Raw genomic sequence first — 23,438 nt, forward strand, 5'->3', positions numbered from 1 at the left:
ACTGCAGTCTCAATCTCCCAGGCTCAAGTGATCCTCAGCCTCCTGAGTAGCTGGGACCACAGACAAGTGCCACCACACCCAGCTAATTTTTAAATTTCATGTAGAGACGGGGTCTGCCTATGTTGCCCAAGCTGCATTTCTTCTTTCTTGCTGAAATATTTAATTCTTGGGTTGTAAATATAATAACCTCTTTTTCATAGAGGCAGAAAGTTTCTTTCTGAATTAAAAAATATATACACTTCAATAATTTTCTGTCAATTGTACCAGTAAGATTATACATATAAATACATCACCGTTAAGTACGTGGCACTGTAACAGCCACTCAAACAATATCTACTTTGAATTTTTAAAATGTTTTCAAATAGGCTGGGCGCGGTGGCTCAAGCCTGTAATCCCAGCACTTTGGGAGGCCAAGATGGGCAGATCACGAGGTCAGGAGATCAAGACCATCCTGGCGAACATGGTGAAACCCCGTCTCTACTAAAAAATACAAAAAACTAGCCGGGCGAGGTGGCGGGTGCCTGTAGTCCCAGCTACTCGGGAGGCTGAGGCAGGAGAATGGCGTAAACCCGGGAGGCGGAGCTTGCAGTGACGGGAGATCCGGCCACTGCACTCCAGCCTGGGCAACAGAGCGAGACTCCGTCTCAAAAAAAAAAAAAAAAGTTTTCAAATAATAAAATATCACTTACTTGGAATACTGTTTCAGTTCTTCTGAAGTATCATCTACCAGGTCACTCTGCTTTGCTTCATATGCCATTGAACGATAGATCTTACAGGCAACTAATGCTTTAGCCATTGATTCTTCACCATGTTGCCATAAAAAACGGGCCATGACCTGCCTCTTCATAAGGCAAGCCCAAATTAAAAGTTCATTAAGTGGATAAGGAAAGCGCTTGGTTTCTGGATCATCAATGTCTACAATTTCATCTTTGGTTCTTTTCTTCTTTCCTTCTTCCACAACTGTATCAATCTTCCAGGGAAAATAAAGTTATAAAGATCATTATAATAAGGCCATATGAAATTTATGTCACTGAAAATTTTAGTAAAATATCCTTTACATTATTCAGCTCCATAAAACTGCACATAATAGCATAAATTTTATAAACTGGATTTTTATTATAGCTCATAATTCATTTTATGAAAATGTTATTTTAACAGAAATGTCTTTGCAATAAACATTTCCCAAAATTTAAGGGCCTAAATATTTCAACTAATATTCTAATAGAACATAATTTTAATAAAGGGTTAGATAACATTTTTGTCATACATGTTCTTAATCAAGTATAACTGGAATGAAAGGAGTCAGGTAACCATTTATTAAAACATTTTAATTTGGTTATCATCATAGCTAAATATGAAAATGTAGGCTGGGTGCAGTGGCTCATGCCTGTAATCCTAGCACTTTGGGAGGCTGAGGCGGGTGGATCACAAGGTCAAGAGGTCGAGACCATCCTGGCCAACATGGTGAAACCCCATCTCTACCAAAAATACAAAAAATTAGCCGGTGTGGTGGCGGGTGCTTGTAGTGCCAGCTACTTGGAAAGCTGAGGCAGGAGAATCACTTGAACTCGGGAGGCGGAGGTTGCAGTGAGCCAAGATTGAACCAAGGCACTCCAGCCTGGTGACAGAGCAAGACTCCATCTCAAAAAAAAAAAAAAAAAAGTAACAGAATCATTAACTTATAATTAATATCTCTGTGTATGAGAAAATGACAATGCTAAGACATACCCAAAAATGAAAGGTAATTCTTACTAAATCCAATTAGGTTTTTTTGTTTAATAATACTAAGTAATTTAGAAAGAAGAAAATAAAAACCCAGAAAGAATAATATTTAAATAAATTTACCTTTGGTCGGTAGGGCTGTGCTGTCTTAATGAAATGGTTATGCCTCATTTTTTCCTTTTTATCTGCCCTATTGCCAAAAGATTCATGACTCTTTCGCAACTGAGGAGTGCTGCTGGAGGTATTTCGGCCAGACCTCTGAAAATGAGCTCTTATTAGCTTTTACAGATTTAAACATGCTGACATGTTATAAAAATTCAAGAATCAATTTATATACGTGTGCAAATGTGTTTGTGTATAAACAAAATATGACTGGTTTAGGATTTTCATGACAAAATATTTCTAATTACTCTTAGTTGAAAATCTTCAATTTTATGACAGTGTTACTTTCTCCATTCTAATGTTAATTCTTAACATTTAAAGTGCATTTAATGTTAAAGCACATATATGGATTTCCCCCCAAATTTTACATACCCGATTATTTCCACCAAGACTATTATATATTAATCGAAAACGTTTCCTAGTATAGGTGCATCTGTAGGTTCCTCCCATGAGATATTCAATAACAAGTCCTATATCAATTAGAGTGATCTTATATCCTGGAGGAAGATTTCCCTAGAAACAAAACATATTTTAAATAGATCAGATAGCATCTCTCAATATTGCCATGCCCTGCCTAGGAACAGGCCTACTCTGCAAAATGACAAATGTTTACTTTGTATAAGCAGCAAGGGCCAGGTGCAGTGGCTCACGCCTGTAATCCCAACACTCTGGGAGGCCAAGGTGGGTGAATTACCTGAGGTCAGGAGTTCGAGATCAGCCTGACCAACATGATGAAACCCCGTCTCTACTAAAACTACAAAAACATTGGCCAGGCAAGCTAGCACGTGTCTGCAGTTCCAGCTACTCAGGAGGCTGAGGCAGGAGAATCGCTTGAACTCGGGAGGCGGAAGTTGCAGTGAGCCAATATTGTGCCACTGCACTCCAGCCTGGGAGACAGAGCAAGACTTGGTCTCAAACAAACAACAAAAAAAGCAGCAGCAGCAGCAGCAGGGTTGCCAGCAGCTATCTTTACAGAAGGAGATGTTTGTTTCTCTATTTGTTCTGTAAAAATACGGGATTCTGAAGTTCTGAGGTCTCAAAGGTGTGCCTTGAGACAGGAGTATGACCTAAAGCAGGAAGATAACAATTTCATCTCTCTATTGCCCCAATACTTCACACATAAGATGGAGGCTGGGTGCAGTGGCTCAGGCCTATAATCCCAGCACTTTGGGAGGCTGAGGCAGGCGGATCACCTGAGGTCGGGAGTTCCAGACCAGCCTGGCCAACATGGAGAGACCCGGTCTCTACGAAAAATACAAGAGCAAGACTCTGTCTCAAAAAAAAAAAAAAAAAAAAGAGACAATGGAAATGCTAATTGGCCAACTATTCCATTTTCATTGTGATATACATAAAAAATTGCATTTTTTGGCAAAAATAATGCTGTGTTATGTTTCCAGACTGGCCCAGAAATACATGTAAATATTTTTTAACCAAAATTATATTGGCGATATTATAGGTTTTTATAGTGTTGTCTAGGAATTAACTATCACTTGCAACATTGTTTAAAGCTAAGATTTCATTTTCCCATGGCAATTTACAAATGCACTTTTGAAACATACACCATTTGTGAGTTTGGAAAGATGGCCTGTTTAAAAATTTAAAAACTGGTTAATTTCATTAAATAATCTTAAAGGGATTTAATCATCAGATAATTTGTATTTATTAACTAATTCTGCCCTCCTACCATTACCATTTTTTTTATTTCCCTGATTATAATGTCATGAACTTTTTTTTTTTTTTTTAAATGTCTGTATTTTTACTATCTTGGTTTCACTGGGCACGGTGGCTCACGCCTGTAATCCTAGCACTTTGGGAGGCTGAGGGGGTGGATCACCTGAGGTCAGGAGTTTGAGATCATCCTGGCCAACATGGTGAATCCCCATCTCTACTAAAAATACAAAAATTAGCTAGGTGTGGTGCAGGGCACATGTAATCCCAGCTACTCAGGAGGCTGAAGCAGAAGAATTGCTTGAACCCAGGATGCGAAGGCTGCAGTGAGCCAAGATCGCATCATTGCACTCTACTATGGGCAACAAAGGCGAAACTCCGTCTCAAAAATAAATAAATAAATAAATAAATAAAATCTTGTTTTCATCTGTGAAATTTCTAATTTCTAGATAGCTATATCCTTTAAATATCTAATTTGAAAATAAATCAAAATACATATTTCCATCTTGAATACATGATTTTTGGTTTTAACTCAAGCAGCCTCAAAATATTCTGATTGAGAATGTCACCTATGATACTTGTCAATATTATTTATTAAAAATGACAAATGCCATTATATGAACCCACTTGAGTAAGAAATATTTAAATTAGGTAAAATAATGTGAATTATCTATCAAATATCATGACGATCAAGTTCTCAAACTATACTAAGCCATAAAACTCTTTACCAATGTGAATCAAAATATTCAATTACTACCTTTACTTCAGGATTTATCACTTACAGAAATAAAAAAATAGGGCTTATTATCATAGCCACCAATGTAACAACAATGTATACAAATTCTCAGATTTGTTTCCAAAATTTTGACTACCATAATTCTTAGAAACATGGTCTTAAGGTCTCCCCCATTACTTAAGATTTCTAGGGGAAGGAGAGGAAATTTTAATTATTTAAAAAGACCAAATCAAACTGATGTGAAATGACCAGAATAGGCAAATCATTAGATTAATAGTTATCCTAGGAGGGGGACGGAAGTGGGGAGTAGAGAAGGAGAAGAAATGAGGAGTGACCGCTAAAGGGTACAGGGTAACTTTCGAAGTATTATAAATGCTCTAAAGTTAGACTGTGGCAATGGTTGCACAACTCTGTGAATAAAGTAAAAAAAGTATGCTTTTTTTTTTTTGAGACAAAGGATCTTGCTGTGTTGTCCAGGCTGGAGTGCAATGGCACAATCTCAGCTTGCAGCAACCTCCGTTTCCCAGGTTCAAGCAATTCTTCTGCCTCAGCCTCCTGAGTAGCTGGGACTACAGGCACATGCCACCACGCCTGGCTAATTTTTGTATTTTTAGTAGAGACAAGGTTTCACTATTTTGGCTAGGCTGTTCTTGAACTCCTGACCTCAAGCCACCACGCCTGGCCAATATACACTTTAAATGAACGAATTTTGTAATTTGTGAAATACATTTCAATAAAGCTATAAAGAAAAGCACATGTGGGCTGGGCGTAATGGCTCACACCTGTAATCCCAGCAGTTTGGGAGGCCGAGGTGGGTGGATCACCTGAGGTCAGGGGTTCGAGACCAGCCTGGCCAACATGATGAAACCCCATCTCTACAAAAAAAATAATAACAATAATAAATAAATAAATAAGCCGGGTGTGGTGGCACGCACCTGTAGTGCCAGCTACTTGGGAGGCTGATAGGAGAACTGCTTGAACCTGAGAGGCAGTGGGTGCAGTGAACCAAGATCGTGCCATTGCACTCCAACCTGGGCAACAGACCAAGACTCCATCTCAAAAAAAACAAAATCAGCCAGGCGTGGTGGCAGACACCTGCAATCCTAGCTACTCAAGAGGCTGAGGCAGGAGAATCACTTGAACCCGGGAGACGGAGGTTGCAGTGAGCCGAGATCGCGCCACCGTACTCCAGCCTGGGCAAGAAAGGGCAAAACTTCATTTCCAAAAAAAAATTTTTTTAATATAAAATGTCTCGGTTCTTCCTATGGGATAGTTTAGTATTAAATCAGTTACAATATAATGAAAATGAAAACAGAAAATGACATTTTTAAAAAACATCCTCAAGGCTGTTAAAAATGACATTTCTAATGTCATTCTTTTTTCTTAAGACAGGGCCTTGATGTGTACCCAGACTGGAGTACAGTGGCTCAATGACAGCTCACTGCGGGCTCAAGTGATCCTCCCTCAGTGCCCCCCACACCCCCACCAATCATTTGGGACTTACAGGCAGGTGACAACATGCCAGGCTAATTTTTAATTTTTTTGTAGAGACAAGGTCTCGCTTTGTTGCCCAGGCTGGTCTCGAACACTTTCTCTCTGGCGATCCTCCCACCTCAGACTACCAAAGTGCTGGTATTACGGGTATGAGCCACCAGGCCTGGCCTTCGATGTGTTTAATAATGCACTCATATTAAGTAGCAAATAAAAGCTGAAATAAATAATTCTAAACAAAATTTAAGTTTAGAAACTTAGAAGATATTTTAACCAAATAAATATAAATACTATTTTATCAAGGAAAACAAAACTGTATTGAACACCAATATAAATGGCTATAAAAGTGGTGATAAATGTTTAAAACTTTTAGTTCACAAACAATCCTGATAGGAGAGAAGAGGAATAAGGGTACATCAATTTAGTGGCCACAGAACAGCCTGAGATCATGAGAGTGTTATACATTCATCACTACCAATACTAGATTTTGTTTTACTTTTAAAAATGTTAAAGCGATTTATATATATTTAGGGTTACAAGTATAGATTTCTTACATGCATGTGTTATGTAGTGGTGAAGACTAGGCTTTCAGTGTACCTATTACCTGAATGGAGAATAGTGTACCCACAGGTAAATTGTTCAACCCTCACCCCCCAACCCAACCTCCCACCTTTTGTTAAGTCTCCAGTGTCTATCATTCCACTCTATGTCCACAGGTACCCATTGTTTAGCTCCAACTTATAAGTGAAAACGTGGTATTTGACTAAGTTATTTCACTTAGGATAATGAACCTCTAGTTCCATTCACATTGCCACAAAGGACATGATTTCATTCTTTTGTATGGCTGAGTAGAAACACTACATTTTTTTTTTAAGGGGAGAGAGCTTTTCAGTATTTCTACTGGCAATTTTTTTTAAGGGGAGAGAGCTTTTCAGCATTTTTACTGGCAAAGTCTGCCATTAAGATCATGACACTGTCCTCAATTTCCTTATTCAGTATCCTTTACATTCGGACAATTTGCTAAGGAACAAATTTCTGCTGAAGATAGAGGAAAAAAGATACATTCTATCAACAATCTTTCTTTTATGAACCAATGAGCTTTATACATCATATTCTATCTTGGATGACCAGAAGCTCAATAGCTTTTTTTTTTTTTTTTTTTTTTTAAGACAGAGTCTCACTCTGTTCCCAGGCTGGAATGCAATGGCAAGATCATGGCTCATGGCAGCCTCCACCTCCTGGCCTCAAGCGATCCTCCCACCTCAGCCTCCCGAGTAGCTGGTACTACAGGTGTGCACCACCATGCCCAGGTAATTTTTTTAACTTTTTGTAGAGATGTGATTTCAGCATGCTGCCCAGGCTGGTCTCGAACTCCTGGGCTCAAGCAATCCACCAGTCTCAACCTGCCGAAATGCTGGGATTACAGGTTTGAGCCTCCCATGCCTGGCAGTGGTCTTAATTTCATAAATTCTCTTTTTTTCTTGTTTTCTGATACATTATGCTCTTTACTCCTCTCTTACCACAAATTCAGCCCATATTTTATCTTGTTCTGTAAACTAATTTTATTGGTATTTCCAAATACTTTGAAAAAAAAAAGATGAAATATAAATGATTTTTTAAAATAACATTTTTCAAAAGCAAAAATAATCTTTTACCTGTTTGACGTCTCGAACAAGATGAAACAGCATTGGATTAGTTGGACCTTGTTTCTTTAGGGAGAAAAAGTTACAGCAAACTATTATTTTTCTTCTAAAATAATTTAAAGTTTACAGGATTTTTGAGAACCTCCTTATATAAATTACACTGTTCTGGAGTTATTTCCTTAAGTTCTATTCATAAAGTAGAACAACAAAGAATTGTCAAGTTTACTGCCAAAAAACAAATAATCTTAGAGTATCACTAAAATGATATTCTTTTTTGTTTCATAAAAGTCATGTCAACACTGCAACTTTACAACTGTACCTTAAATTTAAATTTACATTTATTTCATTGATAATGGCGCTGTACAATACCTTTCTTCTTGTTAAAATGTCTGTTCCTCTGTTCCATCACTAATAAAGTCATATTGAGACTTTAAATATTTTGAGTAACAAGTCTTTTAACATAAGCTTGTCCAACCTGTAGCCCACGGGCTGCATACAGCCCAAGAAGGCTTTGAATGCGGCCCAGCACAAATTTGTAAACTTTCCTAAAACATTGAGTTTTTTTCCAATTTTTTTTTTTTTAAGCTCATCAGCTATCATTAGTATATTTTATGTATGGCCCAAGACAATTCTTCTTCCAATGTGGCTCAGGAAAGCCAAAAGATTGGACATCCCTGATTTAACATTTATATATGCCATAATTTTGCCATTATCTTACTTCTCTTAATATATAATGTTAGAGTGGACTAATCGCAAGTTCCACCTTTCTAGTAATCTCATTTTGATGGCAGTCTGTATTTTGAAAAAATAGCCAAATATCTATTCTCCTCGACCAAGAAGGAAGTAAATGGCTCAAAAAGACCTGAGGTAGTCATTTGACCCGTCTGAAATTTAATGCAATGAATTCCAGGTGACACAAATCAAGAGACTTCTAAATACTTTAAATCCTATTGTTTAAAAGAATTATCAAATGGGATTTAATGCCACCCGTGTATTGATATTTTATATGATAAGTTATTATAGTAATCAACTCAATCTACTTTTTTATTTCGATCACATCTACTTTGTAAAATGTTTTAAAATTTAACTGGGTGCACCTACCATTATTTCTTTATTTTTTTGAGATGGAATCTCGCTCTGTCGCCCAGGCTGGACTGCAGAGGTGCAATCTCGGCTCACTGCAAGCTCCGCCTCCTGGGTTCACGCCATTCTCCTGCCTCAGTCTCCCAAGTAGCTGGGACTACAGGTGCCCGCTGCTACCATGCCCTGCTAACTTTTTTGTATTTTCAGTAGAGACAGGGTTTCACTGTGTTAGCCAGGATGGTCTCCTGCCTCAGCCTCCCAAAGTGCTGGGATTACAGGCGTGAGCTACCGCACCCGGCCATCTACCATTATTTCTTTGGAGAAAAAGTTATTTTCTTTTATATTCCTGGCTTTCAAAATCTATATAATATCTAAGATGACTACAATTGACATTGCATATAAATTATACTTTACTTTGCTCTGTCTTCTTTTTACAATATTTATTTAGGGCCGGGCACGGTGGCTCAAGCCTGTAATCTCAGCACTTTGGGAGGCCGAGGCGGGTGGATCACCTGAGGTTGGGAGTTCGAGACCAGCCTGACCAACACGGAGAAACCCCGTCTCTACTGAAAAAACACAAAATTAGCCCAGTGTGGTGGCGCATGCCTGTAATCCCACCTACTCGGGAGGCTGAGGCAGAAGAATTGCTTGAACCCGGGAGGCGGAGGTTGTGGTGAGCCGAGATCACGCCACTGTGCTCCAGCCTGGGCAACAAGAGTGAAACTCCATCCCCCAAAAAATAAAAAATTTTAAAAAAAACAACAACAATATTTATTTAGTCTATCCACTCAGGGGCTAAGTTCTCTCTGCCAATTCTCCCCCACAGGTTAACTTTTTAAAATAAGAGTTTCTTCTAAGTTAGTAAGAAGCATCCCATATTTTGGGAGTATTGGGGAATTTCACTGCATTTTTCTCCAACGGTATATAATCATATACAAAGGCACTTAGAATTTTTTTAATTCTATTTTATCCTACTCTATTAAATGTTTATCCATTAAAAATAAACTGTTAGTAAATAATAAATGTACTTTAACATAGTAATTCTCAAAGTGTGACCTGGGGACACCTGAGGCCCCCATGATTCCTTTGGGAGTTCCATGAGATCAAGACTTTTTTCCTAATCATATTAAAATTGTATTTGTGTTGTTTCATTCTTATTCTCTCCGTGTTTGGTGAAGTTTTCCAGAAGCTTTCTGATGTGTGATATTGTGAGATTAAATTCAGAAGCAAATATGAGAATCCAGCTGCTTTTATAAGGCTAGACTTTAAAGACATTTGCAAAAATGTTTTCCTCTCCTCAGCAATTTTTCTGTTTTCTTTAAAAATAAAAACATAGCAGGCTGGGCGCGGTGGCTCATGCCTGTAATCCCAGCACTTTGGCAGGTCGAGGCGGGTGGATCACCTTAGATCAGGAGTTCAAGACCAGCCTGGCCAACATGATGAAACCTCATCACTACTAAAAACACAAAAATTAGCCGGGTGTGGTGGTGGGCATCTCTAATCCTAGCTACTTGGGAGGCTGAGGCAGGAGAATCACTTGAATCTGGGACGTGGAGGTTGCAGTGAGCTGAGATTGTGCCATTGCACTCCAGCCTGGATGACGAGAGCAAAACTCCGTCTCAAAAAAAAAAATAAAAATAAAAACGTATCAGGCAGAAGGTGCTAATTTAAGAAAAAAGAAATACAAATAACAAATATTTATGTTAACATGGGATAAGGTTAGAAATTTTAAGTAAACATAATTGCTACTTTAATAAAAACAAATATTTTTTAAAACTCGCATTTTTACATTCTAAAATACCAACACACATAAACAAAACCTCTTTAGAAAAGCTCTCTGAAGTTCTTGATAATTTTAATGTAAAGGAACCCTGAAATTAAAAAGTTTGAGAATCACTACTTTATCATGTTGCAAGCCCTTAAATGTTTTAAAACTTCATCAATAATTGATGCTAAAAGTAACTACAGTATTTTCTTAAGACCTTTGAGTTACATAATTTAAAAATTACTTGCCTTGCTAATGGGATCAATGTTTATTTTTATTATTTTACACTGCTTTATATTTCAGGGATAAACCTTACTACAGCACAATGAATAATCCTTTTAATTTTTACATCTATCCACTAGGGACAGTAAAATGTCAACAAAGTTCAATGCAAATGTGCTATGCACTATTAAAAGAAAATAATGGAGGCTGGGCCTGGTGGCTCATGCCTGTAATCCCAGAACTTTGGGAGGCTGAGGCAGGCAGATCACCTGAAGCTGGGAGTTCAAGACCAGCCTGGTCAACATGGTAAAACCCCATTTCTACTAAAAATACAAAAATTAGCTGGGCATGGTGGCGCACACCTGTAATCTCAGCTACTCAGGAGGCTGAGGCAGGAAAATTGCTTGAACCTGGGAGGCAGAGGTTGCAGTGAGCCCAGATCGTGCCACTGCACTCCAGCCTGGGCGACAGAGTGAGATTCTGTCTCAAAAAAAGAAAAAAATGGGAGAAAATAAGATATAATACCTACTTTAAAGAAATTTACAATCCAAAGGGAAAGACCTAATAATTGTACTTAACTATGCCATCAAGCTTCATGGAACCAGTGGCATGCATTTGAGCTAAGTTCTGAGCAATGAACAACATTTCAATAAACGGGTTATTAGTTGGAAGCAAAACAGACCAGCACTGTGAAAACAGCAAATGCTTTTTTAAAAAAAGTTTGTATTTTTGGCTGGGTGCTGTGGCTCATGCCTGTAATCCCAGCGCTTTGGGAGACTGAGGCAGGCAGATTATGAGGTCAAGAGACCAAGACCATCCTGGCCAACATGGTGAAACGTCGACTGTACTAAAAATACAAAAATTAGCTGGGTGCGGTGGCACATGCCTGTAGTCCCAGCTACTTGGGAGGCTGAGGCAGGAGAATCACTTGAAACAGGGAGGTGGAGTTTGCAGAGAGCCAAGATGGCGCCACTGCACTCCAGCCTGGCGACAGAGCGAGACTCCATCTAATAAAAAAAAAAAAAAGTTTTTATTTTTAGTAAATAGTAGGTAGACATTTACCATCTTATTGCCGCCGTTCCCCTCTCCCCAAGGATTTGGGGAGCAATAAAAAGGCCAAGTGAGAAAAGTAGCTGGGGCAATATATGAAGATCTTTGAAAATCAAGTTAAGGATTTGGGTAGTAAATTCATATTCATCAGAAAACCACTAAGAAGGGTAGTATATCTTCAATGCTAATGATAATAAAAACTTGGAATAAAATGAGAAAGTATTTGTGACAAGAATAATAAGTTTTCAGGAGTCCTTTACCAAAAAAATGAAAACAGTATGTAAGCTAAAAGGGGTATACCATGAGGTCAAACAATGAATGTAAAAAAAGAGCAAAAAGCAATGCATAATTCCTCCATTAGACAACAGAGTCAAAAGAAACATAATCACCCTATAATTAAGAAGTTGATCCTATAGTTTTAAAAAGGGGTGAGGGGAGGGAAAGGGAGACAGATAGGAAAGAGAGGTAGGCTTAATAGCCCTATGTGAGTATGGTGACAGGAAATGGGTTCTAAAAACAAGGAAAGGGTTTCAGACTGTAATACAACCAATCCATACTAAGACTGGCTATAATTTTTTCATATAACCGAGGAAGACATTAAGGGTTTTATCAATAGGAACAGCTATATTCAGGTAAAGTAACATTTCCCAAAAGATAAAATGTAGTCAATAAAGAATTTTAACGTAGACTTACAGTGTTGTAAAGTTCTTCCAGTCTTGGAATGGTAAGGAATTTATGCATGCTTACTCCATTTTCAATAAGAAGTTTTACAAATGCAACTCTATCCATTACAAGAGCATCAAGCATAGCTTGTTCCAAGGATCCAACCTAGGAGTATCAAATTTAATAAGTATATAGTTCACATATTCTAATTATACAAACACTTTTAAATGTTAAGTCCTTAGGATTTATATTTAATTTGTTCCCAACAGTTTTAGAACAAAATTAGAAAGATGCAACACAGTAAAAAGCTAGTAAGACTTTAGGTGTTGAGGGAATGGATTAAAAGACCTCTCTAGAACAACATTTCTTAAAGAATATTCCACAAACACTACTTCTGTAGGAGAATAAATGTTACATGGGGGAAAAAACAGAATCCATCATCAATTAAATCTCGGGAAAGAATACCTTAAAGCAATGCTCTCGGTGTTTAGGGAAGGTTTTGTGGTAAGGATTATTTCAATAATTGAGTGCTGTTACTAACATTTAATGGGTAGGGTCAAGGGACATCAGAAATCAAGCAATATGCTGGACAATTCTACTCAGAAACTATCCCGCATCCCACACAACTTTTTATTATCCTGTTAGATGTTCATGAGTGAAAAACCAGTAATTCTGCCTTACAAATGAACACTAAGTATTTCATCATGGTTTTTGTTCTACAATGAATTTTCCAAAAATACAACCACCAGATAAGTCAGGCAAGATTGTACTTAGTTTTCTTCAGAACTTTAAAAGAAATCATTCATCATTAGGGAAAAGAAATCACTTGACAGCAGTACAACTTATGTCATTTGTGCTTAATATAACACATCTGTATCATTCAGCATTTGTAGCAGTCCTTTATATATTAAAGCCTATTTTATAGACTTCAACAGACTTTCAAATCAAATACTGGTAAATCAGTAGAGACACAAAATGTAGGTATTTCACTGAGTTTTATTAATATTGTTTTAATATAGTCTGTATATTTTTTAATATTTTGTATATTTCTGTGTATTTTTAAAAATTTAGTACCACATTACTAAAAACATCTTTGTGGCAAAAATCAATACAAAACCACTGGTTTTTTAACCCATTATTTTCCAATCTTATTCTATCTTCAGAGGTTTAACACACAACTACACAACTTCTCTAGAGGAACTTGTATTACTATTTCTTTCTCCAATCTATCTTCAATTTACATCACCTAGCAAGGATATAGTCTTCATGATATTTTCAGTATATACTTTCCATTTTTTCAGATGGGGTCTCATTCTGTCACCCAGTGGCACAATCATAGCTCACTGCAGCCTCAAACTCAGGGGTTCAAGGGATGTTCCCACCTCAGCCTCCCGCGTAGCTAAGAACTACAGGTGTGCACCCCTGTACCTGCCTTTTTTCTTTTTATTTTATTTTTTTAAATAGGGACAGGTCTCAAACTCCTGGCCTCAAGTGATCTTCCTACCTCAGCCTCCCACAGTACTGGAATTAAGAGGCATGAGCCACCACACCTAGGCCTATTTTAAGTATATACTGATGAAATGTATGCCTTTTACATGATGGCATTTAAAGATACAAGGTATATTTTCTGTGACATTTTTCAATATTCAATTCTGCCACAAGGAAAATATTTTCACATGCTTAAAAATAAGGCCCGATTTTCAAGAAAATAATACTTATTAGTTTTCTCTACATTAATAGGCTGTAGTTTATCATGGCATGTTACTACTATTTTACTTCAGATTATTTCCTTCTTTCTCTTATCACATACAAATAATCCTGATGTTATTACTTATTCTAACAGTAATATTCTAACATTATTCTAGTGCCCACTTGATCTTTCTTTGTCCTACACTTGCAAAGGATGTTTATCTGTTCCCCAGGATATTTAAGTTACCAACAACATACTTGTATTAGTATGTATAACTGCAGCATTTACACTCATTATAACTGCAGGCATCTGACTTAGTATGTGTTTTATATTGCCAATCTTGAACATTTGTATACTGAAATATTTATTTTTTATTATAAATCATTTTTTCTGTCTTATTACAGTTAGGGCATTATACATATATTCTTAATTTATGTAATTATGACATTTCACTTTAGTAGAATAAAAGGAGATATAACAAAAGTATTGTTTTTAAAACAAGAACATTCTATCTGTGTTTATAATCACTGCCCTAGAACAAAAACTTAATTTTCATATCTGAGGGGAAAAAAGAGACCATTTAAAAAAAAAAGTGTCTGCTTTGTAAGGAGCATTTCCTCAATCACTCAATGCATACTGAACTCCTGGCAAGTAAGAAGAAAAAATAAAAGTAACTGTTTTGCAAATTCTAAGTTTAGCAAGAAGCACAAAATCAAATAGGTAACATTATGCAGAAGAAATCCATCAGACAAACCACATATACACAGAAGATAAATGCTTCATCCAAGCCTTTACATCTGAGGAGAACAAAATCCAGTGAAATTATTCAAGGGAAAAATAAGGTTGGTTATAGTCATCACCACAAATGATTAACATTAATTTTTTTCCTCTGTAGTCCTGCAAGAGGAGAAGTGACTAAATAAACTGTTTTTTTATTGCTATATAGGAAATACACTTCCATGGTTAAAAAAAAAAAATCAAACACTACAAAATGGTATAAAATAAAATTTTCTCTCCTCCAGCCCCCATCTCTCCAAGATGAATCCTATGTTAACAGTTTTAGAAAGGTACTGTTACTACACAGTACATGTAGATATGCATGAATGTTTGTACATTCATAAGGAGAATTTGCCACAATTAAGATCATACTGTGCATACTTTTCTGCAATTTGCTGTTTATATTTACTATGTGGACAAAAAGGATCTAGTTCATCCTCTGTAAAGGCTGGTAATACTTCAAGGTACAGATGAACATTTAATCTGCCCAGCCTCCTATTGATTCAGACATGTAACAAAATTTTAAGTGATTACTACATACCAAGCTGTCAATACAATAGTAAACAAAACTGAAAAATATTCTTGCCCTCAGAAAGTTTACTTTCTAGGAGAAAGACAAACAAACAATAAATAATAGCTACATTATATGGTTTGTCAGATGGCGACAAAAGTTAGGAAAAAATAGCAGGGAAGAATGCTGGTTTAGGGGGTTGCTATTAAAATAGGGTGGACAGAGGAAATCCAAAGAGGAGACATTTGGTTAGAGGCCAGAAAGATAGGAGGAATTAAGCCCACGTGGGTATCTAGGGAAGAATGTTAAGATAGAGAGACAGGCAAGTACAAAGCCTAGAGATAGGAGCATGCTTGATATGTTCAAAGAAGAGCAAGAATGCCAACAAGGTTAGATAAAAAAGAGCAAAGCGGATAGTAGTAGCATGTAAGGCTCTGGATTATGCTCTGAGTAAATGGAATGTGATTCATCTCCTGTTCGTAAAAGGACAGCAAGTATGAGAGAAGTGAAACCAAAAAGTATGCTACTGAAATAACACAAAAGAAGGATGATGATAGACTAGACCAGGATGATAAAATTAGGTATTTTGAAAGTAGATCTGACAAGATTTACAGATGGAATTGGATTGGAATACATGAGAAAGAGAAAAGTAAAACACTCAAGATTCTCATCTTAGAAACTAGGAAGAAGTTGTTCCCATTTAGTAGGATGAGGAAGATTAAAAAAAGAATAGGTCTAAACATCAGGGGGAATGCTAGAATGGATTCTCTTGTATACAGAGCATGAGTTCCAAAGCTTCTTTCAGTTCTAAGATTCTTAGAGATCTATATACTCTATAAAAAAATAAGGTTTTATCTAGAGGCATATATTAAATCCTAAACTGGATCGGAATGGTGTAGAAATACTTAGCTAAACTATTTTCGAACTATTGGCAGAAAAGTAAAATGTCAAGTCAGTTCACAGTTCCCGCAAATACTTTTTTATTACTTAGTGTAATTTAATTGTATTGTGTATGTAGATTATTTACATACCAGCCACTGCTGTCCATAAACAAATACATGATTTTTGGCAATGTCAACTCTATCCCATGCCAATGTAAGGATAAGCTGGTCAAATGCAGATGCATTAGTACCTAATCGAATAAAGAAAATAGTTGACAGGTTCAATTAATTTATCTCCATTAAAAGGTGAACACTTTTTTTTTTTTAAAGAGATGGGGTCTTGGTCTGTTGCTCAGGATAAACTGCAAAGGTGATCATGGCTCACTGCAGCCTCAAATTCCTGGGTTCAAGTGTACCTCCCACCTTAGCTTCTGAGTAGCTGAGACTACAGATGAGCACCACCACACCCAGCTAATTTTTTAACTTTATGTAGAGACAGAGTCTTACTTGTTGACCAGGCAGGTCTCAAACTCCCGGCCTCAAGTGATCCTGCCACTTGGGCCTCCCAATATGCTGGGATTACAAGTGTGAGCCACAGTGCCCAGCACGAACACTTATGACATCTCCCCACCATTCTTTAGTTAACTTACACAGCTGGTGTCAGCCACCATTCAGAAGTAGCCTGCCTCAGAGAGATAAGATAAGCCCCAGGGTTAAGAACTTTACCTTTCCAACTATAAACAACATATTCCCATTCATTGCAAACATTTAGAAATGCAGAAAAATGAGAAGAAAACAAAGATGAACTGTTTCTATCACAGAGAGAGCACTATCAGGATTCTGAAAACAGCCTGTCAGGTACTTTTCTGTGCATATACAAGCTCATACATAAACTTTCCATTTTTTATTCAAAAATGGGTTCATACTACAAAAGTGTTCAGTAGCTTGCTTTATGTACCTGGATATCATACCCTGGTTCTTCTTAAAATTATATATAAATCTACCTTATATATACTTAGGTGAGCCACAATTTATTTAACAAATACTTCAAATGGTAGATATTCAAATTATTTTGAATTTTTTGCTGAGTATGTTTTTGTGCACATGCTTGAATATTCAAATAGGATGATATTCTAGAAGTCAAATTACTAGGTACAAGGATATATACTTCAAGGTTTTTGATATACTCCAAAATACTTCAGATCGCTTCTACCATCCACCAGGGGAGGGGTATAACCATAACCATTTCTCCATGTGCCATGGAGAGGGGAGTTTCCTTCTTTTCTTTTCTTTTTTGAGACCGGGTCTCTCCCTGTTGTCCAGGCTAGAGTGCAGTGGCGTGGGCTTGGTTCACTGCAACCTCTGCCTCCTGGGCTCAACTGACCCTCCCACCTCAGCCTCACTCAAGTAGCTGGGACCACTGGTGCATGGCACCACACCAGGCTAATTTTTGTATTTTTTGTAGAGACAGGGTTTTGCCAAATTGCCCAGACTGATCTCAAACTCCTGGGCTCAAGGGATCTGCTTATCTCAGCCTCCCCAAAATGTATTACTGTAACATTGGCCATCCTTCCATATTTTCTCTAAGTATTTGGATTCCTCTATTAATTATCTATTACATAAGTTCTGACCCATTTTTCCACGAGGTAGTCATCTTTCTCTTATTAATTTTTAACAGCTCTTTTTGATCCCTCCACTTCAACATTTCTCTTCCTTAGTTTCCTCATCTATAAAATGAGTAAAACCACAGGAAATCTGACTCGTAGGAATAAAATGAGATAATGTAAACCACTTAAATATAGTGGTTAATACACAGAAAGGTACATGGTAAATAATTAATGAATATGGTACTTTCTTTATAACCTTTTTATTTATTTATTTATTTTTCTGAGACACAGTTTCACTCTGTCACCCAGGCTGTAGTGCAGTGGTGTGATCCTGGCTCACTGCAACCTCTGCCTCCCAGGTTCAAGTGATTCTTATGCCTCAGCCTCCAGAGTAGCTGGGACTAAAGGCTCCCACTACCACCCCCGGCTAATTTTTGTATTATTAGTAGAGACGAGGTTTTGCCATGTTGGCCAGGCTGATCTTGAACTCCTGACCTCAAGTGATTCACCTGCCTCAGTCTCCCAAATTGCTGGGATCACAGGTGTGAGTCAGCGGACGCAGCCTTATTTATTTTTATGCAATCCCATTTATTATTTTTTTTTCCTTTTTGGTTTCTAGGTTTCCTATCACTTGTGATCTCTTGATACCACAATCCCAGATGATATAAATATATTTTATCACAGTATTTTAAAAATGCTTAATGTATTGGCAATTTATTATGGTCTAATATGCAAGAAAATTCTTGTAAATAAAAGGACAGTATCCTCTTAATGTGATGGGTTCCTGGCACATCACTCTACACTAACTTTCAGGTAGATAGATGGGATACTGTCTTAGTTCCTAATTTCTGAGAAAATATTTCACTATAATGTTGTTATATCTGTTGGATGTCTTTGGGGAGACAATGAGAGGATCAGTGTGTGTGTGCGCTTCAATCCCTTAGTCCTAGAAGATACCACTAGTTTTCAAACTTTCCCTTCATAATGAAGACAGCATGTTTTAAAATTCTATCTTTAAATTCTATCAACTAATGCTTTATAACCTTTAAACACTTATTTTTCAGCTGATTAAGAAAGTGACACATTTTTATTTATTTTTAGAGACAAGGTCTTGGTCTCACCCAGGCTGGAGTGCAGTGGTGTGATGATGGCTCACTGTAACCTCAAACCCTAGGCTCAAGCAATCCTTCCGCTTCAGCCTCCTGAACAGCTTGGACTACAGAGTGTACACCACCATGCCCAGCTAATTTTTGTTTGTTGTGAGATAGGGTCTTGCTCTGTTGCCCAGACTGGAGTACAGTGGCATGATCACAGCTCACTGCAGCCTCAACCTTCCAGGCTCAAGTGATTCCACCTCAACCTCCCAAGTAGCTGGGACTACAGGCACATGCCACCATGCCCAGGTAATTTTTAAATTTTTTGTAGAGATGGGTCTATCTTGTCTAGGCTGGTCTTAAACTCCTGGCCTCAAGTGATCCTCCTGCTTTGGCTCCCAAAGTGTTGGGATCACAGGTGTGCGCCACCGTGCCTGGCTCAGGATGTTAGACATTCTTAATAGGACTATTAAATAGGTTTGGTGGCATAAACCTTGCTAAAAACTTTTATTTTTTAAATTCTACAAGATTAAATCAAAAGTTACTTTACTGCCAAGGAAACCAACATTGTATTTTTCGCAAAGAAAAATGACTGAAAATTCACTTTGCAAGTAGTTAGCCATGTTAAAAGTTTCTATATTTTACATACATACACATATACACATATACACACACACATCCATACAAGAAATAAATAAAAGGTTTTACAAATAAAAAAGTTCTTAGAGGCTTACCTTTAAGCAGTGCAGTAAGTATTGCTACATCTATATCTTGATGTTCATCTGACCCAATATGGAAAACAGTGATCTATTTAAAGATAAATTCATAATATTATGCCTTTATATTTTTAAAACAAAGGCATCATAAGACCCAGTAATATCAAACTCTATTGGGGGGGGGCAAAATATATATATATACATCTAGGAATCTATGTATTATGCATACATAAACATACATACACATAATATATTTATGTATCCAGTTAGTAACTTTATTTCAACCAAAAAAACCAAAAAATTTAAAAAACTTTATCATTTACCAAATAAAATGGCAAAAATACTAAAAATATTTGGTTTCATATGATATTCTGATCTATCTTATGGCCCTTACTAGAGTAAGAAATTTAGGGGCTGAGGCTATAGATTCTTTATCAGGGTAAATAAATCCTACAGTTCCTTCCACAGAATGAACATTTACATGTTCACATAATGTATGTATTCTTGAAAGATAAATGTTTGTTTTGGTCAATCTTTTTACTGTAAATGTCTTTAAATTACTTGAAACACAGCACCATTTCAGAAATTGTAATTTAATAACATTTTTCATAAAGTGAAAGATGGTCAGGCCCATGGCTCATGCTTGTAATCCCAGCAATTTGGGAGGCCAAGGTGGGTGGATCACCTGAGGTTAGGAATTTGAGACCAACCTGGCCAACACAGTGAAACACTGTCTCTAGGGAAAATACAAAAATTAGCCAGGCATGATGGTGTATGCCTGTAGTCCCAGCTACTTGGGAGGCTGAGGAGGGAGAGAATCGCTTGCACCCGGGAGCCGGAGGTTGCAGTGAGCTGAGATTGCACCACAGCACTCCAGCTTGAGCAATGGAGCAAGACTCTGTCTCAAAAAACCAAAAACCAAAAACCAAACAAACAAAAAAAACAAAGAAAAGAAAGTGAAACATTATTATAACCCCAATACAAAATTTTTGGTCAACTTTATTTCATAGTTTACAAAAACTTGCAATGAAAAATACAGCAAATCAAATCATGTTATATATCTATTTATAGGCTTGCTAAAAAATTTTATCTCTGAAAACTTACGCCCATGTTTACATGACTGAAACAAAGCAGCACTGACCTTTAATTTAATAGGCTTAAGCACATTAAAAAATTTTTTTCCAAATATTTTATTACAGAAACCATAAACAACTCTTTATAGTTCTTCGTTGGTACCGAACATTACCTGTTGAGACCTAGTTACTTTTCCTAAAACTTTCCCTAAAACAGAAGCACAAATACACAGTCTCAATACCGTATAAAAAACTACAGGCCTCCTTCTATGATACCTCTCAACTTGGAACAGACCAATAAATGACATATTTTTACGGTTAATAAAGATTTCAAAGTTTAAAATCCAAATAAAAACAAACGTATTTCACCAATTTAGAATGTATTTTGAATGAAAGAAAAAAAGGCCTATCTGCTGAAATCCACGCACAAGCTCCTTTCTTTTCATGCACTCCATCAGTGTTTGAAATAAATGAACTGCTTCATTCTGGCCAAAGTTAAATGTTTTTTTGATAGTGGAAATAATATCAGGCTCTGCTGCATCAGGAAGATTCCTGGAATAAAAGGAAACATAATTCACTGATTTCATCTTCCATTATTTGTAAGATCAATATGAAGTACAGGTAGATTCATGTAAGACCTTTGAAAACAATGCATTAATATTACATACTTCACCTTGGGTGGGATTATTTTCTCTTTCATGAGACTCCCAACACAAATCTTAGAAGGAAAATAAATGAAATGGAGTGATTTTTCTCTTTCAATTACTTTGTGAATTTTATCAAAAAGTGTATGTGGCAATATCAGTACTCACATAAGATATTGTATAAAAATAATCTGAAGATATTATGATGTATAAACTAGTATTCCACCACGATGTTCTTAAACATAGGCACTCACATCTTTCTTTTTTGAATATTTAATACATTTTCATGGCTCAAAAATATAGTAGAAAATATAAAATGCTAAAATATTAAAATTAATAGTGAAAGTCTCCTTCCCACTGTCTTTCATCTGCCCAGTTCTATCCCAACTATTTTCAGGAATCATTTACTTATATAACTTTCCAAGATATCTTTCTGCATATACAAATAATTATCCTCTCTCCTTTTATTCTATATAAAAAGTGGCACAATATATATGCTTCTCTACATCTTCCTTTTTGCATGTACATATTTTGGTAATCTCCTCAAAACCATCCTTACTCAGCTGTAAACCATTTCTTTGTATAGATACACCATAACTAATCTAGTTTTCTCATGTTCTATTTTGTTTCAATCTTTTACAAAGAATCCCGTAACAAGTAGCTTTATACATATATTATTTCACAGATGTACACCTGTAGGAACAAATCCCAGAAATGAAACTACTAGATTAAAAGATAAGTGCCTCTAGATCTTACAAAATTGTGTTCCATGAAGATGGTTTTATTTTAATTTCTTCCAATAACATATGAGTCAGGCTATTTCCTCAACGCTTAACAAAGTATTGTATTAAACTTAAAATTTTCATGTTCACAAAACACAGGAAGGAATCCAACGCCGTATTCTAAATACCACAAGCCATTTTAATAAATTAATTAAAATGGGCCAGGCACGGTGGCTCATGCCTGTAATCCCAGCACTTTGGGAGGCTGAGGTGGGTGGATCACTTGAGGTCAGGAGTTCAAGACTAGCCTGGCCAAGACAGTGAAACCCCATCTCTACTAAAAAAAAAATACAAAAATTAGCCAGATGTGGTGGTTCATGCATGTAATCCCAGCTACTTGGGAGGCTGTGGCAGGAGAATCGCTTAAACCTGGGAGGCGGAGGTTGTAGTATACCAAGACTGCACCATTGCACTCCACCCAGGCTGGGAGATAGAGCAAGACTTCATATCATAAATAAATTAAATAAATAAATAAAATAAATTAAAATGTTGTCATACACTTACCCTCCTTCTTCTGTTTGTTTATGAATATATGCTAGTAGATCTGCAGCTCTGCCTGTTCCTTCACATACAACTACTGGAACAGGGGGGCTTTCCTGAAGGTATTCAAGAACTGTGAGGATAACATTTGGCCCACCCTCAAATATAAGTGCCACCACAGGGACACCTTGGCCAATCCCTAAAAAGAGCAAAGTTAAATTAAAAAATTATTTCATCACAAGCAAGTTTCTTTCCAAGAAAAAAAATTAGGCAAAATATAGTACTCTAATTTCAGATTTTACTGAAAAAAAAAATTAAAAAGTAAAAACATAATTTCTAAGACTATGTTGACTTGACTTTAAGCACACCACTTGATATCAGTTCACATATTAAATAATGAATACTTTGTCACTATCTTAAAGGTTGTTCTCTAAATGACAAAAATAGAAAATCCAATATATAATAGACATCAAATAATGTATATATTCACTACTTAAAAGTAAAAATTTGTTTTCCATATTTTATTGAGCTCTTGACAAGAAATGTAAAACACTAATTTTTTAGTTTGCTTTTTAATACATTAGTTGAACTTCTAACATGGATTTTTATTCATTTTAAAAACATATATTTCTGATTCCAAATGAGACATTAAAATAGAAATTAATGACAGTCTTGGCCAGGTGCGGTGGCTCATGCCCGTAATCCCAGCACTTCAGGAGGCCAAAGCAGGCAGATCACAAGGTCAGGAGATCCAGACCATCCTGCTAACACGGTGAAACCCTGTCTCTACTAAAAATACAAAAAATTAGCCAGGCGTGGTGGCACATGCCTGTAGTCCCAGCTACTCGGGAGGCTGAGGCAGGAGAATCACCTGAACCCAGGAGGCAGAGGCTGCAGTGAGCCAAGATCATGCCACTGTACTCCAGTCTGGGGACAGAGTGAGACTCCATCACACAAATAAATAAATAAGTAAATAAA

At 36.7% G+C, this 23,438-nt stretch overlaps 1 protein-coding gene across 6 annotated transcripts in view; it reads right to left on the minus strand.

Moving 5' to 3' along the window:
• The window catches only part of TRPM7 (transient receptor potential cation channel subfamily M member 7), a 119,993-nt gene that overhangs the window by 51,237 nt on the left and 45,318 nt on the right, over positions 1-23,438 (minus strand). For 4 of the 6 annotated variants that reach the window (XM_028850914.2, XM_028850913.2, XM_077939402.1 and 1 more), the window contains exons 8-16: positions 22,485-22,659; positions 20,983-21,106; positions 19,500-19,572; positions 16,215-16,315; positions 12,236-12,370; positions 7,435-7,488; positions 2,257-2,397; positions 1,846-1,980; positions 690-970 (exon numbers count right to left, since the gene is read on the minus strand). In XM_028850914.2, the coding sequence (XP_028706747.2) occupies positions 690-970; positions 1,846-1,980; positions 2,257-2,397; positions 7,435-7,488; positions 12,236-12,370; positions 16,215-16,315; positions 19,500-19,572; positions 20,983-21,106; positions 22,485-22,659 (1,219 nt within the window). The remainder of the gene's footprint in view (positions 1-689; positions 971-1,845; positions 1,981-2,256; positions 2,398-7,434; positions 7,489-12,235; positions 12,371-16,214; positions 16,316-19,499; positions 19,573-20,982; positions 21,107-22,484; positions 22,660-23,438) is intronic. The other 2 variants (XM_077939403.1, XM_028850915.2) reach the window with 1 other exon arrangement.

The sequence above is a fragment of the Macaca mulatta genome, chromosome 7 (genome assembly GCF_049350105.2).
Source record: "Macaca mulatta isolate MMU2019108-1 chromosome 7, T2T-MMU8v2.0, whole genome shotgun sequence".
NCBI lineage: Eukaryota > Metazoa > Chordata > Mammalia > Primates > Cercopithecidae > Macaca > Macaca mulatta.